The 17,711-nt window shown below is 43.9% G+C and overlaps 1 protein-coding gene across 2 annotated transcripts in view; it reads right to left on the reverse strand.

Annotated features, from left to right (window-relative positions):
- Window positions 1-2,417: 2,417 nt before the first annotated feature.
- Window positions 2,418-17,711, reverse strand: part of Irsp53 (Insulin receptor substrate 53 kDa) — a 249,342-nt gene continuing 234,048 nt past the window's right edge. Inside the window, exons 8-15 of one of the 2 annotated variants that reach the window (XM_076788691.1) lie at window positions 17,193-17,384; window positions 16,284-16,518; window positions 12,363-12,566; window positions 11,260-11,362; window positions 10,328-10,577; window positions 10,137-10,214; window positions 7,152-7,330; window positions 2,418-5,692 (exon numbers count right to left, since the gene is read on the reverse strand). In XM_076788691.1, the coding sequence (XP_076644806.1) occupies window positions 3,325-5,692; window positions 7,152-7,330; window positions 10,137-10,214; window positions 10,328-10,577; window positions 11,260-11,362; window positions 12,363-12,566; window positions 16,284-16,518; window positions 17,193-17,384 (3,609 nt within the window). In that variant the 3' untranslated portion in view covers window positions 2,418-3,324. The remainder of the gene's footprint in view (window positions 5,693-7,151; window positions 7,331-10,136; window positions 10,215-10,327; window positions 10,578-11,259; window positions 11,363-12,362; window positions 12,567-16,283; window positions 16,519-17,192; window positions 17,385-17,711) is intronic. The other variant, XM_076788700.1, reaches the window with a different exon arrangement.

Consider the following 17,711-nt stretch of genomic DNA (forward strand, 5'->3'; position numbering starts at 1 on the left):
TAAATTGATGCGAACGTGAATATTGAATATAATAATTTTCTAAAATTAATGTCTTCGGGATAATTTGATTGTATGGAAAATTCAACCTCACCCTGTGCACAGAGTGAGTCGGCTTCGATTGAGACCTGACACATCTACGATTACCGAAGAAAATGATTTATACAACAAATACGAATAACAGAACGTTTAACAATGAAGGAAATATACACGTTTCTCATAATTCTTAGAAATAAAATGCCTTACTTTCGTTTTATGTAGTTATAAAAATAAAGAAACGATACTCAAGTCTCCGAATCGTAGACGACTTACCCGTTAAAATGAATGAAAGTAAAGTGATATTAATCTGTTGAATCGAATCATGAAACGAGCAAAGAACGTGTTATTGGAAATACGAGATTACTGTGGTTTTATAAAACTCGCAAACGAAAGCAGACGAACAGCCGTGAAAAGCTACGGGCTTGTCGTTACGAGCTAACATAGCAGCATCTTCAGAGCGCAAATAGCGAACGTACTGACGAGAACATTCCATACGCTCGCAGGCGAGAATGCAAACCGGATGGTAGGTTGCGGCGTGCAGGTATTGGAAACAAAATATTCGTTTGCGGTTGAATTTGCTAAAATGTCGCGTCGTCGGCGACGGAATTTAACGAAATGGAATGTATTCTTGTAACGGCCGCGTTGCTAAACCGAAGAATGACCGGCGGTGGCAATTTAATAAAAAGGTTTCGGCGCCCGGACGACAGAGCGTACGCGGCGAAAAGCGAGCATCATAACTCCGCGAACAGAAAAGCTACAATGGAAGATGAAATAAATGTCGGCAAATACGGCGCGTGCATCAAAGCAAGAATGGGAGTGAAATCAATTCGCGAGACTAATCGGCGAATGCTCGGCCATTGAATTTCGAGTTGCGTGCGTTCTTGCGTCACGCACGAAACCGGCAACGCGGCGTCGCTCGTTCTTACGCGCCTGGCCGATATACATATAATTATATTTATGCAATTTGATGGTTATCGACAGTCGCCGTTCGCAGGAAATGCTACGTTCGTTGGAATCATTCGCGCGTGTTACACCATTCCCGACGGTTTTCTTCCCGCGTGTGATATTGCTGAACCATGGAAAAGCGGACATTTACAACATGTTCGATACCGTATCGACTTCCGCTATTAATTATGACCTATGAAATTGCGTATTAACATTGACACTTCGAGGCTGTTAGTCGCTACACTCGGAATGTCGCTTTTTCCAATACAAGAACTGCTTCGTGACCATTTTGTTGCTCTCCATTATAATCGATCTTCTATTGTCATACGAAGAGAATTTATAATGTTGTTGCTGAATTTCGTCTTCGAAGATAGACGCTTATTCCATTTACAATGTCTCAATTAGGAACATTCGCGTTTATTCTCAGTTTCATAGCTTTGTTCTTTACATACAACGTCACGGTGCAACAAGATGTGTATCTCAGTTAATCAATTACGGTTTTTGCTTCAGAGCTAATGTACAATAATTTTGTATTTTTTAAACTATTTTATCAGAAGGAGAATCAACGAAAAAAATTATTAACAGATGCCTTGCCGCTTTTGTTATATACTCTACGAAAAGAATTTTCTGAAACGCTTTAAGGATTTTAATAACAAAGTTTCACAAAATAGTCTTGTTTTTAACACTATCACTGAATCTGTTGGTTTGAATTGTTTAAATCATTTGAGGAAAATGGTCCGTGAAAACACCAGTACCGAATGATTGAGAGACAATATTATACAGGGTGTCCCACGCAACTGGTACAGGCTGTACCTCCCAAACGGTTGGGAACGGTTTAGAAGATGTAATAAGTAGAAATTAAATGGTGTCAGACGGTGCATAATATGCAACTAATTGTATGCACTTTTGTGAATCGGTGTATCAGAAAAATGCTACTGCACTTTTTTTAATATGGAAGTCTATATTTTCGACTGCACCAATCGATGCAGTCTCGTGTGCTCTACATAAAAGAACTAACATACTTATGCCCCAAACTAATTCCTTAGAAAGTTATCGAAGCTAAAACTTGTTGTAACGTAGGTATTCCGGAACACTTGTCGGAAGACCGAAATACAGTCTTTTCTCGATATATGTCCCAAATATCTATTCGATAAAAGTCCTAGAACTATGCCCACTGCCGCGAGTTATACCCCGTGAGGGGCCAAAGGCCGAGTGACCTCGGTCGCCTTTTCTACGTTCGGCAGTATATCAAAGGATAGTATCTTCTACCCGGTATATGTCCCTGAGTAGACCCGTGTTGTGGACACATATCGAGAAAACACTGTAATTCAGGCAACTTTTAGTTTCGATAACTTCCTAACGAATAAGGCTTCGATTTAAAAGAGAAAGTGTAGTTGTATTTTTCCGATGCACCGATGCACAAAACTGCATAAAATTAGTTGCGTATTATGCACTGTCTGACACTATTCAACTTTTACTTGTAACATCTTCTTCTATTGCCAACCGTTTAGGAGGTACAGATTATTCCAATTGCGCGGGACACCCTGTACACGATAGGCAAAATAAACTTGTGCCCTTACATCGACGCGACGAAGGGCGAGGTTTCGCGTGTAACAATTCAGTACGAACAGCCAACTCTAATTAAAAACACAAACAAACTGCGCCGAGTGTCTGCGATGCGCGACATGCAGGGGGAGCACTCGATGGACCGGCGGCCAGGCAGTGTGTCAACATGCGAAAACAAACATATCAAGGAACCCGGCTACGCTATACTATCAAGAATTATTATACGTGCCACTTTACAGGAGCAATCCAAGCATCAACGAATTACAGCGCTATCCTGTAACGACAGATCGAACAAGAGTTATGATTGAATCACCATCCATAACGTTGTTTTTCCGTCGCGATACAAAAACCGCTCTTCACGTGGACGCGTATTATCAGTGCGCTCGGCGAGGCTCGATTTACGTCAACAGGTCGATTTGATCGTGAACGAGCGCCGACGTGAGCGGGACACATATTCACAAACAGCAGCTACGCTTGCAGGTGTAAGACAGGTGTGCGGACGCTTCGAAAGCAATGGGAAGGTGAACGGTCGACGAGAAGATGGGGGTGGTACCGATAAAACACAAAATAGACAAAAAAAAAAAGAGAAACAAATCAAATCTTAATAGACAAAATTATAAAGAAGCGGACCACGCGTTGAGTGTCCATCAGCATTCTCTCTTCGGGCTCTCCCGACTCAACATCGCCTGTCTCTCTTTCCAGACGATTAACAACCACTCTTGAGGATGCAGCGAGAGCCAACCGACGGTACCGTCACGGCCAGAGGATTTTCTAGGTTTACTGTTGCTTCTTCTTCTTCTTGTTCACCGAAGCGTCCACTCCCCAGAGATCGTACCAAGGACCGCACGTATTCTTATCCCTCTCCCGATCGGAATCCCTGCGCAACTTGGTCCTGGGCAACAGAGTCTTCTCGGCGACCGTTTGGTCCTTGACTACGATGCAGCTATACGTGGACTCCTCGTCGGACGCCTCTGTCTCGCTGAAGTTCTGCGTCATGCCGTCCTCGTCGTCCGTGTACTTTTTCCTCCTCTCGTTCCTCTTGGCCTCATTGTTCTCCTTCAGCTCAGCCACAATCATGTTTCGCTTGGCCTCCATGCTACGCTTCCGCTCCTTCTCGATGATGGCTTTCCGGGAGACATTGCCCATGAAATAGGACCTCTCCTCCTGGTGCATCCGGTACTCGGATCTCTCGACGGCCTTGGGTCTCTCGGCCGGCGTGGGGAAGTCCTCGAAATAATCGGACTTCTCCGGGACGTGACTCCTCTCCGCAGGCTTCAGATCCTCTGGACGCGTCTCGTTGGTGATCGTCACGTCGCTGTTCCTCGTCTCTATACTGTGGCGGGAACTAGGGCTACCCTCCGGAGTCGGCTTCTTCATCTCCTCCGAATTTCCACTGTTCTCTATCGACTCTTTCTTGATCATTTTCGGAATATCCACCAAGGACCTGTGCTGCCAGAGCGCCATGCCTTCCAGGACATCGGAGTCCCTTCTGAACCTCCAGAAAGACTTGGTCCTTTTCACCAATTTAGGGCTCTTCGAGTCATCGAACGCCCTGCCGGTCTGAATCAAGTGCCCCACTGCGGTCGTTTGCCTCGGCAGCAACGGCTTTCTGTTGTCGTCCTTCAAGGTGTTGTTATTCGTATCATTCTTCTCCACGCTACTCGGCCCATTTCGCGGGAACTTCTGCAGGTTGCCTTGACCCAGCGAGTTCTGATAGCCGTGTCTCTCGATCACCTTCGTCCTTTCCAGCTTGGTCTCGAAGTTCGACTCGTAGCCACGTTCCTTGTCGACGGTCACCTCCCGGACGAATCTCGTCTCGCCGTAAATGGCTTCCTCTTTGTCGGAGAACCTGCGCTCTCGGTACACGCTCCGTGGCTCGGTCGGTCTCTCCGGCGCTTCCTCGGACGGCGGCCTGGGTCTCTCGAATCGGCGACCGGAAGCTCGCTCGATGTTCCTGTTCCTGTCGGGATTTTTCTCGAAGGTCCTGTCCCGCTCGTAAGTGGAGGTTTTCTGCGGCACCGTCGGCGATTTGTCGAAGTAACGGTCCCTTTCCCGCTCGAATCTCTGCGGGCCGCGGCCCCTGTCGCCTTCGTTGTATCTCTCGTAGGGCGGCGGTGCTTGCTTCTCCTCCCGGCGATCGTAGCTGCGATAGTCGTTCCTCCGCTCGATGAACTTTGGCGGACTGTGCTCCCTGGCGTACTTCTGCGCGGTTTGCTCGAGCTTCTGAGCTATGTGCTCCACTTTCCGGCCAGTCTCCGGGATGGTGATTGTGCTCTCGTCATCCGTTCCCGAGGACGAGCCGGACGACGACTTCTCATTCTCGTACTTCGGCTCTTCCTGCTCCACGGGACGATAACTACCGCCGCTGCCGCCGCCTCCGCCTCCGCCACCGCCGCCGCCGCCACCTCCTCCGCGTCGAGAATTGCGCTCCTGGCCGTCCGCTCTGTCCCCATAATACTTTTTACCGTCGTACTTCTGGTAATCGATCCTGCCGCTGTAGCTGTCCTCCTCCTCCTCCTCCTCCTCCTCCAGCTCGATGTCGTCCTCCTCCGTTTCTACCTGTTCCTTCCCTCGCTTGGCCTCGCGACGATTCTGCTCGGCTTGCTCGTTGTTCCTCCTCGACGAACTTCTAAGCTGCTCCTCATTGTTCATCATCTTGTTCTTGTGGTTGGCGTTGCCGTTGCCGTGCCCGCGGTTCTCGTACTCGTTTTTCTGCGACTTCTCCTGCGACTTCTTACCTGACTTCCGGCTCGGACCGTTCTCCATGGTGCCGCGATCAGAATAGTCCCTGCCGTTCTTGCGTTCCTGGCTGTCGTAGTGTCGGCTCGAGGTGTACCTGGTCTCGCCGTTCTCGTTGCTCTGATTCGCGTTCGACTCCGCCCAAAGGTCCATCGCGGTTCTGTACAGCTGCCAGCTCTTCTCGTCCCTCGGTATCGTCTTCCACGAGTCGTTCTCCCAGTCCTTGCCGCTGGACTTCTCCTCCTTCTGCTGTTGCTGCGGCTGCTGTTGCGGCTGCTGTTGCTGATGCTGCGGCTGGTGCTGGTGTTGATGCTGGTGTTGGTGTTGGTGTTGGTGTTGGTGTTGGTGCTGGTGCTGCTTAGCTGCCTCGGCTATTCTATCAGCGCGTGGCTTTCTTCTTCGTTGTCTGCGTTTTCGTTTGGGCTCGGGATAAGTAAGACAGAGAGAGAGAGAGAGAAAGAGAGAGAGAGAGAAAAAAGAGAAAGAGAAGAAGAAGAAGAAGAAGAAGAAAGAAAAAGAAGAAACAGAACAGAGCGGAAGAGTGCAGAAAGTATCCAAGGAGAGAAAACCAAGAGCCAAGTACTTCGGTAGGATTAGTTATGCGGCTGTCGAGCATTGTGGTCGCGATATGCGGGGATGGGGGATATATGGCTGCTGGCATCGCAGGAGCCCGGAGATGTGAATGAGCCACCACCAACGTCGTATTTTATTTCCATCGACCGCGATAACGCATGCGGAATCTACAAATCAGGAGAGAAAACAACATCGTGACTCCGGGATACAGGCCTAGTTGGTCTGGGCGGATCTCGTTGGACACGGCGGCCATGACCGAGCTGTTTCGAGGAGGGATCAATCGAATGCCGGCCGGGATGCTGCGGATCTAGATCTAGATTCTCTTCGGTGAGTTTCAATGAGAACATCAGGCCCTGATGACCCTTTGAGCCTCGCTTTGCTAATGCACATTAGCGGTACATTGGGCAGCGGGATATGCGCTCTCTGACGTGTTCAGTGGAATTACAGTGGTCAAACTGTTACGATAACGCGAAGAGATTACACGTGATGTACACTTGACCTCTTCCGCGGTACTATGATGTAGTACCTCGCTCTTTTTACTTTTAATTTGTCCTCAAAATTATGTGTACGTTTTTCGTTGAAAAACAGCAAAATTACTGTAGACGTCGGCTTTCTTGGACAATTACAGAAATATGCATAAACCCAAGAAATCCGAAGACCACAACGTTATTAAACGTCACAGAAAATATTTAGTATCGACGTGAAGGTTAAACAAAATATGTTTTGCAGGCTAAAATTACTGGGACTAAATGTAAAAGTCGTCGCCACATACATCACCAATTTTCGTAACAATCATGCTCCAGTATCGTAGCAACGCGAGACGATTCAGAGGGTGACAATTTCGAAGTAATCGTAATAATTCAACCACCGACTGTAAACAGTTTTTCATATTTCATAAAAATACATAAAGAATCGACTGTCGAGTATCGATCTCTCCCAATGTATCGCCAGAACGTGCACACAAACTACGCGCATGCAGAGAATTTAAATAAACTCCGTGGAAATGAAAATTAAAAGAGAATTGTTTAATGGAAACATTCGTTAGGTCCAAAAGATACCAACTACGGTTCTACGTTGTAATTCTAAGTACCAGGGTAGCGAATATTATTAGGGTGTCGGGTGTGTGTTACCAAGCTCGGTAAGAGAGGGGGAGGGGTTGGATTTTCATGATTCATACAGGCACAAGCGTTTCTACTGGTTTTGCCAACGATCGTCGACTACCCTCCGTCGAGATTCAATTAGAGAGATTCCAAAGTACCTTCGACGAAACGTCGTGGGCGTGTATCGCTTACCTCATCGCCTCGTCGTCGCTGTAGTCGATGTCCGGCTGAGCCGGTGGCTCGTTCGAGAAGCCGCTGTCGTTGCTGCTGTGAAGCGACGTGACGACCTGCGGCGGCGGAACTGGCGGAGCAGGTGGCTGTATCCTGCGGCCGCCGGCCAAAACGGTGGGCAACGTGCCCGACGGACGGATCTAAGGATCACACAGCGTCAAGGTTTATGCGGCTTGTGTTTCACCGTTTTTGGCAGTCCTCGGACTGTTCACATTTATTGCGCGTGGCTCACGGAGATTCGACTTCCCCCTCCTAACCCTAGAACGACTACGAGTATGGGAGCCTTTTCCAACTCGCTGCACGGTGGGCCAGAATTACAAAAAGCTAGACAAAATTTACGTTTCTATACATTACTAATTAAGGTCGATGCACATCTCACCGGCCGGCCGACCGGCCGTTTTTTCCCCGTTTATAAGCATTTTGGGGTCCGGGACAGCTATTAGAGAGGGTTCGAGAGGCTCGGAACAAAGGCACAGCGTGTCCTCTGCTACCAGAACCCCAGGGGTTCGCTGCCCAATGCTAGAGCCGGCCGGCTAGCCGGCTAGCATTCTCGACGAGAATGTTCGCAGGCTAGTCGGCCGGCTCGTAGCGTGGCAGTACGAAGACAGAATGAACATGCTTGTATTTATTTAAAAAACTATCAACCAGAACTTTTCTGAGTTCCTCGTGGTAATAGATCTTGTTAAGGAATTTGAACGTTGTAACAAACGAAATAACAATTTATTACCACGCTAACGAAAAAGAAAGAATATCATCTGACAATCTGTGCGGTGAAACAATTCGTCATTATTTATTTCAAAAGCTGTTAACTAGAACATTTCAGAGTCCCTCGTGGTAATAGATGGGGAATACTTTGTTAAGGAATTTGAGCGTTATTAGGAAAAAGCTACCAGAATAATTAATAATACGGTACTCCCTTTCGGAGCTATAGGTTCGAGCTACCATTTGTTGGGTTTGAGGGGAATATCTGTCGTACTTTAAATAGGCAGGTAATTTTTCTTGTGAATCAAAAACACATGTTGAATGTGAAAAATTATTAGATCTCGAGATATTTTCAAAAAATGTCATACATTTTCTTGTATTTAGTGAAATACAGCTACACTTTTTCAAAATCTTAGTTTTCGTACTCGAGTTACGATACGTGACTTGCTACTGAATTATGAAATGCTCACTCGTACAAATCGGTTTCTGTTATGATAACAATGTCGAAAGGGTGTTTACCTTTACAACATAGTTATGAAGTGTTTGAGTATCTTCTTCAATGAAGACATTTTTTGAAAATATCTCGAGATCTAATAATTTTTTTGCCATGGTACCCTAATCATTTTTTACATAGAATGAAAGGAAGAATCTATTCTATTTAAAGAAATGATGCAATTGTTAATTGCACATGCACTGCAGCATATAAAAAAAATTTAAAGGCCTACAGATGTAGTGCTCTTCGAACCATTTATCTTTCTCCTTTATCATTTTTTCGTAAATGCAATAATAACGGAGTTATGACTTGAAACAATTGCGTGGGCCACCCTGTATAAGGATGTGCGATGCTGTTTCACTAAGTGCCAGGAACGTTTCCTATTTCCATGGTGTTGTAAAGGAGAGGTACGGATAGATTACCTAAAGAGCTGTGGAGCCCCTAAAAACATTTTTTTTTGTGCCACGCACAGCAGGGAACTGTCAACGCGCTCTCGAAAGGCCATCTGGAAAGCGTCGAGAGGCCAGAGAAGAAATTCGGTTCCAAAGTCTGACACGGTTGCCGCTAGTAAACGCTAGGGCCAAAACCAGGGTTATAATTTTGAGCCGGCCGGCCGGGCCGGTGAGATGTGCATCGACCTTTAAGCGTCGTACAGACCTGAACATTTCGCCGAACAGCGAACGGAACGCATTTGTCCTACAATGAATCCGCGTTATATGTCAGCAGCCCGGGTCTTGTCTTGGGCACTATTCTTTGATGCAGTACCGAACGTAGAAAAGGACAGCGATAGTCACCGCCATTTATAGTTCGCCGCGGTCCGTAAACACTTCGTAATTCGTGTGTCCTATGAGTTACCTGTCAAAGTCACGGCGGAGACATGCTGCCGCCGAGACACTGCCATTCTATGATGCAGTGCCAAGCGTAGAAATGGACAGCGATAGTCACCGCCATTTACAGTTCGCTGCGGTCTGTAAATACGACGGGTGTCCTATGAGTTATCTGTCAAAGTCACAGCGGATTTTTTTATGGGACTTTCACCAACATATTCGTGGCATTTCCGACGATATTTTCGACGCAATGTTCGGCGAAATGTTCAGATCTGTGCGAAGCTTTCGAAACAGAACGGTTTTAGAGGTTTTGGGGATTGTTAGCCAGTGCCCTTCTCAGTCTATCTCATTCAAGTATCAGCTTACGAAAAGACCTAGTCTCAACTTATCACATGACACGAACATTTTTTAATCAGTTTCCGAATTTTTAACCAGGCCCGCTGTGCACCGGATAAAAAATATCTGAAAAATAACTGTTGTTTCTCGTGTTTAAAAAAAATTTCTTCAAACTATATATTGCTGCTTTTGCTTTCAATATTGCCACTAGACTACCGATTTTGTTTCGATAAAGATATTATTAGCCTCTTAATTGCGGCTGTTCTTAAGCGCGGAGCAGCATTTTTACACAGTGAGGTCTGTTATTATAGTACCAAAATTAAATGACTGCTAAAAAAATTAGAATTTAAAAGGGACAATTAGGAGGCTCAGAAGCCAATAAATATAAGTCCCCGGGCGTGAAAACTGAGACGATCAAGTGTTTCACAATATAATTGTAAAAAGAAAAGAAAACCAGTGCATATGAATATTTCGAAGAACATACACATTCATCAACAGATAGCATACAAATAAACTTACCTACATAGAACAAAAATAGAATTATACCGCTATGGTTGAAATAAATTGATATGAGAAAATTCGACTTACATTGATTGGCTTCTGAGTTGTCCATGTATAACTTTGGGTCAAACTGGACATCTGGGAGTTAAGTATAGAACCCAATATCTAATGTATAAATGTTAATAGATGGATAGAAAATGCAGTTAGTTAAATGTTCGATTGTTCTTATGCGTATGTTAAAGAAGCTCTTAATAATGTAGACGTATGGTCGTTCTCACCGGTTTCGACTGGCGTGCAGTGGGCGTAGCCAGATTGTGAGAACTGTTACTGTTCGGCACGTTAGTAGGAGTGCCGCTGCTGTTATTGTTGTTGCTGTTGTTGGCGTTGTTGTTCCCTACTCCGTGGAAACCACTCGACACTTCATCCATGCTGCTCGGTGTCACCGGCGGCCGAGAGGATGGAGGCTTGCAGGGTGGAACTGCCTGTGGCTCCGAAGCACGGCCATTGTTTGTTCCATGACTTGGCGATCTTCGGGCATTACAGGTACGATTGATTTCGGGGGGAGAACAATAACCATATTGATATTGATTGAATCTGAATCGCTGCAAGTGTCAAGGGGGAGCTTGTCCGTGTATAGTTTCGCAAACATTGTTCGTCGCAAACGTTTCGTAACCTCTTATCAGAACATGTATACGTATATATCTCTGTCTCAATGCAAAACTAATTCGCTGTTAATTTGTATTAAAAAAAATCGGGTTATACCGGGTCAATTTTTCATCGCGTAACTGCCGCGATAAATTACGCGCGGGGGCCGTTCTCCGGAAGAGGTTCGACCTTAGACACCGTATGAATGATTCAAGGGCGTATTAACATTTTTATGCGCGCGTAATTTCGTGCGAACAATCGACAGGGTAAATCACCGTTGGAAGTGGCCCCGGACGTAAAATTTCTATCATCGCGCGCCGTAAATCGACCATCGGAATAAGAGGATTTAAGAGAGCAGCTGCAACAATAACACCAAGACGAGTACGGGGTAATGGGAATGGCCTGCATCGATGCGATCTCGTTGGCCCGTTATCGTTCTAGATTAACGTAATTGCATTCGACCCGCGCAATTGTTAGCAACGAACGCCGTAACAAGATCTGCTATGATACCGTTCCGGGCGCGGCGCCGAAGGGGCCGAACTTTCCTGTCTCTCTGTTAACTTACCCAAGAGTATCGTCGATAATAATTTCTGTGTACGCCAGTGGGAACCATCCGGAGCTGTGCGTGCGCAGATTCTCCCCAAATTGCCAGCCCTTCTGACGATCTCCTAATAACGCAGTTTCGTGAAACAGATATTACGTTTATGGCCGTTTGTTCGCCAGCAGAACGAATACAACAGCTCGATAAGAACTCCAGTCCACGGGATAACGAAGTATTCCCCGGGAACTGATTTCTTCCGAGTATTCCCGATAAGCGATGCCGGTGGGAAAAATAAGTTAGGTGTTGTTCATCGAAAGATCGTTACACCACTCTCGGATGATACGGGAAACTTTCTGATTTGTTTCACCCTTCTTCAAATATACACTCCAAACAGATAACACGTAATCTTTAATTTCGCAGTGACAATGTACAATCTTTTGTTTGCGGCAAATAAAACCGTGAAACTACGAGCTCGAAGTTGGCCTATACGTACAGGGTGCGGCCGAATAATATGTACAAGCGAGCACGGGGTGATTCCGCAGTGTAAATACAAATCGAAAAACAGGAATAACATTTTTTGGTTTGACGCTTTGTTCTCGAGAAAATCGAGTTTAAAGATCCGCCGGGTTCACGTGCTATAGTACATGCTGGAAGTAGAATTGGTCGGTCATGATCAGACGCGTCAGACTCGAAAACTCGATTTTCTCGAAAACGAAGCTACGGATGAAAAAATTCTATCTTTTTTCCTACTTTCTCATAAGGAATCACATCGTGCCCATTTGTAAATGTTACTCGGCCGCGCCTTATGTAAGGCCGGAAGTAATTTATAATTTGGTCGTTAAGATGACTCCGAGTGCAAGGGGTTGAAACATTATATTTGTCCACGATTAAAGAAAAATAACAAAAATAAAGAAATTTTAAGTTGCTAATTTAAAAAGAAATTTCTCGTAAATAAAATAAGATTTTCTGCAGGATAATTCAGTGCTAATTCTGCATAGCAGTGTCTTGTAGTAACGATAATTCGCATAACTCCCACGGTTTAGTTGTAATTATATTATTCCAGTATTAGCCGGGCAAGCAGGTTCGGCGAGACGAAACAGACAAACGTACAGACATCGAACACTCACCCATTAATGCGATGAGATCATCCTCGAGGAAGCTCAGCTGATTTTCCCCGGAGCTCAAATAGGCATAGACAGCCCTAGCGAGGGGTGCATCACCCCAACCACCGGAACTCACCCCTGTGCCGCTGCCACCCCCGACCCCGCTGCCGCTGTTGCGTGATGCTGGAGGCGCCATGGACCTCGGCCTCGGCGGGATATCCGGAACCTCTGCGAAAACGAGGAGGAACACGATTAATTGGGCTCGTTTGTGCCCTAATGTGCCGTTGCAGCGTATTAGGACCTTTGAGCGGAATAGTTTTAGCGTCCGGATTCCGTGCGTACACCAGCCGTTTTATTTATGGATGAACGCGCCCGCTGAAACTTAAATCCTACTCCAGAAACATATAAAATTCCATGAAATATTGAATCACGTCCAATTGAACGAATCCATCCCTGTAATTCATCAGATCTTCATCCGAATAATGATCTGTTCGAGCAATGTACTGCTTTCGAAGTAATTGAACAATCAAAAAAATTGTTTCGTTTAAAAGAATTGTAGCAATCTATCTACAGTAATTTCTCTATATATGTCGCCAAGGTCTGGATGATAAACGTCGCGGAATTATCCCCGCCACCGCGGAAGCCGAGAAGTGCTACCATAACAGAGCTCCGGTATGTCTCCTGGACCGTACATGACGCTGGCAGAACCCGTGTTGTTGACATATATCGAGAATTCACTGTAATATACTGACGCATATCGGACCAGAATTTTGTCTGTGTTCGTCTGTTTTGTTCTTTTTTTTTTTTATGTTTTCTAATGAATTACGGTTTCATTCTTTGTTAATGACTGAATTCAGAAACGAGGGAGTGGTACTTGATTTTAAAATTGAAATCAAAATGAATGGGGAAGCATGAAGCTTCTCGCGAACATGTTCGCAAGATAACAGCGATTCAGGGCATGATACGGCACGGAACGTACAAACAGTTTGTTTCGCACAAATTGTTTCGTTGATCCCAGTTCCCGCATTTCCATTTTCTCGGCCATGCCAGTTCCACGAGTTCGCTGCACCTGCCGCAGGTTCTGCAGTTCTCGTACCACAGTGTTTCTGTTTTACCGCACCCCGTGTTCCGACCAGAAGAATGGCTTTCAGCCAAAAACCGCGGCATTTCGAACGGGCCGCGTTTACTTGAATATTTCTACCAAGTTTACGTTCCATTCTCTCCGTACCTTTCTTCCTTTTTTTCTTTTTTTTTCTCCGTTCTTCTTTTTTCATCCTTTTTATTTCTTCCCCGCATCGGCCGCCGATCCATTTTGCCCTCTCGCGTTATTACAGGCGAATTTATACACTTGGCCGGCGTGCAAAAACGACCCCCTCAAGGAACTTCGCGAAATGGAAAGTTCTGCGTTATTTAGAGACTTGTTCGCGGGAAAATGAACAGCGCGCACGGCGGCGTAACAAAAAGTTCGGTGTATCTTGCCGTAAAGTTAACGTTAACGCGACGAGCCGAGACGAGCGTACCCCAGAGAAACGAACGAACGAAAATAATTCGGAAATAGTTTCTGAATTTTCACCCAACTTACGAGCTCCATCTACATCTTCGAATCTTCTCCGTTTCGAAAATTTGGTAGAATCAAGCCCCCCGAAATTTCTGCCAACTCGAAGTAATTGAAACTGACACTCGAAAGTTGAAATTTATAAAAAATCTATTATTTCGATACTATGAATCCCCGTGTATCTATTTTTACAATCATATTTTTTTATTCTCGATGTGAATGAAATTTACATGGTCGCCCTATCAGTATATTAAATTGTTTTCCCTTCGGAGTACCGGACACGAATATGCAAAAGACAGCGTTTCATAATCCGGAAGCTGAAATTTCCTCTAAAATATCCTGCTGTTGCAACGGCGTAGAATTTTCTTTTTTTTTTTTTCGTGTCCGCGTGCAATCTGCGTTGCGTCGCTTGTTCAACGGTGGCTTAGGCGCCAAAAAACCAAAAACTTCGAGTCGTCCTCGCACACGGAACGGAGCCCCGCGCTCGCCACACGCTCGTCGGAGACAGAGAAAGTGGGGGACACGACACCGGGGTCGTTTTTATTGTAGCGAAACCGAATGGTCGAGTACGCTTCGAGCGAGTCGACATTGGGGTTGAACACGTAACAAACGTTTGCAACACGACCGGCTGCAGAAGTGCTCGCAAAACAGTTGGAGAGCGCCGAGAGCTCGCTGCATCGAATATCGAATTCCACTTGTCGACCGCCCCCGCGCAGTTGAGAATTTTGCAATTTTTCCATTATCTACGTAGCAACGAATCGCATTAATCGAGACCCCTATTGATCCGTCGCGTGACACTTGCAATTAACCGTACGAGAATCTTCGCGGCAGGTGAAATCTCTATACTAGAAGGATTTTCCACTTAGAAGGAAGTCACCTTCGTGCTGGACATTTTATTGAATAATTAAAGCATATTAAAATTAAAATGAATACCAGCAAAGAACCCAATGAAACTAATGGGTTCCGTAAAATGGAAACTGTAAACACAATTTTAAAAAGTCAGATGTTATTTTTAGGCCTGTTTAAATTTTTATTTTGGTTGCTATTGTAGCTTAGGATTCATTCAACTTGAGGTCTTCTTCCTTAATATATTTTATTTTCCCAATGTCCGCGACAAATGTTGAAATTATATCAGCCTTTTTAATTTATATTTGGTCTATTTGTTAAAATTGAAGAATTTATTTAAAAGATTCTGCGGAGATTTGTGCTGTTTTCAGCGAAAACTGATTTGTTGGAATTGGAAAAAGGAAGATAAATATTTAGCATGTATCTTGCGAAATGACTAATTTGTTCCTGTTTACAAAACTCCATGAATGGTCGAATGAAAAATTTCGTGAAAGCGCAGTACACATAGGTATAATATAACGCGGAGGGTTTAATGAGTGTATCGTACTCGGTAAAATTAGAGACAGAGAACCGTGAAAAATAAGAGGGATCTGTATCAGCGGTGAATTCGCGTTTTCTCGCGCGTGTTTAGGTTTTATTGTATCAGATTGCATTTCAGCGCGCAATTCAGTTTCCGCATTCATAACTCCGATGCTGAAAACTGACGCACGAGGTGTCCATCCGGACAGCAAAAATTTAATTGCACAATTGAATTTCGCGCGCTCCTACGTGTTACAAATAATAGAAAATAGGTGCCGCTTTGAACAATGCGAGTGAATCTAACGGGGCCAGCAGTAAAATTTTACCGTACCTAATCCTAATAAAGTTTCATTACAATCGCATGGAAAGAAAGAATTTTAAATCCAGCAGGAAACTGCATCGCGGTAATATAAAAATTTCTCTGAATAAAAAATTATGCTAGCCCGCGAAGCTCCATACAAATTTATGTTGTTCCAAAATAATTTAGTGAAACGTGAAATGAATAGAAAATTTATTACAGGCTCCGCCACGAGAAAAATAGAATGAACTGCGTGTGAGTTTCCTTCAATTTTTGATTTAATTTTTTACGCTGTTCTGTATACTTTTATGCGTTAAAATAGAAGTGCAGTATGAATCAGTAACATTTCTGGTCATGGTACTGAATAGTTGAAATAATGAAAATAATAATAATAATAATAACAAGTTAGTTCTTTTTTGCGAAGTGCAAATAATGTGCTTCAATGGTACCTAAACTTTTATTCAATAACCGTTATTAAACAATAATTAAAATTTTTACTCATGTATAAGCGGATTTTGTGCGAGTTTGGAGTTTTCGAGACAAATTTACAAAATCTGAAGTTAAATAGGACCACGATTCTCTTTGTTAAAAGTTTCAGTAGTTCGAGAACAATATGAATTGTGAAAGTCGAATAATTTTATTAATTGACATTATTTGTTGTTTGCGTTGTGTTTTAGTGACTTCCTGGGACTTTTGACGAAAAATTTGATGATAAATGCTGACTTACCCGGGTCCAAAGATAACGTAGAAGCATGGAGGTTGGCTTCCGACCTTGCTCTAGACAGAGCTGTAGGTAGGTGCGATGATGGGCCTTGATAAGTGGTGCTCGACACGTTTCCGGAAGGTAGCCCAGGTCGAAGTTCCAAGCAAGAGCTGTCCATGCTTCTGGTCTTCCTCAATTGCGAGCTCATCGTAAGCTCTGAACCGCCATTTTCTTCGTCCTCGGGCCAAAATGAAACTTGCTAAACAACAATACAATGAAAACGGATCAATAAAACCGTAGCACTCGAAAAGATTGCATTCATATTACATATTAAACACTACACCTACTATCACAGGACTAAATGATCGTTTCTAGAATTTTTATGTTACTATTATTCAAATCATAAAGATGCTTTAAAAAAAAAGAAATTGAATCAATTTCGTTATACTGGCACAGATTATTATAATCTTGCAATTTATGGTACCACAAATTGGTGACGTATCAGCTCACTTTTACAGCTTGATAAGCTTAGTGGTAATTATAATTAAACCGTGGATTTTTATGCAGAATAGAAATTTTTTGCATTAATTGCAAGCCGAGCTGAATAAAAATTTCTTTCTGTCTTCAATAATCTTAATAAGTTGGGGACAATGTATTGATATTCTTACATTTTTTAAAATTCTAATTAATTCTATATAAATTCTATAAATCTAATACCCAATCTAAAGAACATGTAATATTAACTACAAGGTTCAATTTTATTATTTTACGAGTTCTGCGGTACTTATCACTGTGTGTTTTAGAAGCTCGCGTTTTCGTCACATCTTTTGTACGTGTAGAGTCGCTATAAGCACTATTTACTACTTTGCAAAGCCACATATAAATTTCGAAGAACACACGGGATAACAGTGAGATACAAGCAGCATCACTCACCCTAAGTCTGGAGGCGAACATATCTTCCACGGATTGGGGTAAATATTCCCTGGTAGCAGCAACCTCGCGCCACTTATCAACCGAGGGATGAAGAGCAGCTAACGCGACCTCATGAAAACTCGCATAATGTTTCGCCAAGGAGCATTGTCGCTCGAGAACAAAGCCGTACCTTCTTCGTTCCTGTGTCATCGCCTAGAAAGAAAAAGGGTTAAGAGGCTCGAATTCAAGTCATGCACTGTCGTTAGCCTGCTTTTTAGGCCAATTCATTATTCAATCACCATCGGATGCTGTGTCACCTACACCGAAATTAATGACAAGGTCTAATTTGATAGGGGGTCATTACATCCGCCGTCTAATTACAGCAACTAAAATATGTCCACCTTGACTGCATCAAAGAAAAGTTAAATTTCATTCCTATCTTAATGGACTTAAACTACTAAACAAAATAAAACATTATTTCGATTTTTTAAAATGTCATATAACATTACTTTGATTTTGTAATCATTGTAAATGAATCGT

Source organism: Halictus rubicundus, chromosome 1 (genome assembly GCF_050948215.1).
Source record: "Halictus rubicundus isolate RS-2024b chromosome 1, iyHalRubi1_principal, whole genome shotgun sequence".
In the NCBI taxonomy this organism is placed as follows: domain Eukaryota; kingdom Metazoa; phylum Arthropoda; class Insecta; order Hymenoptera; family Halictidae; genus Halictus; species Halictus rubicundus.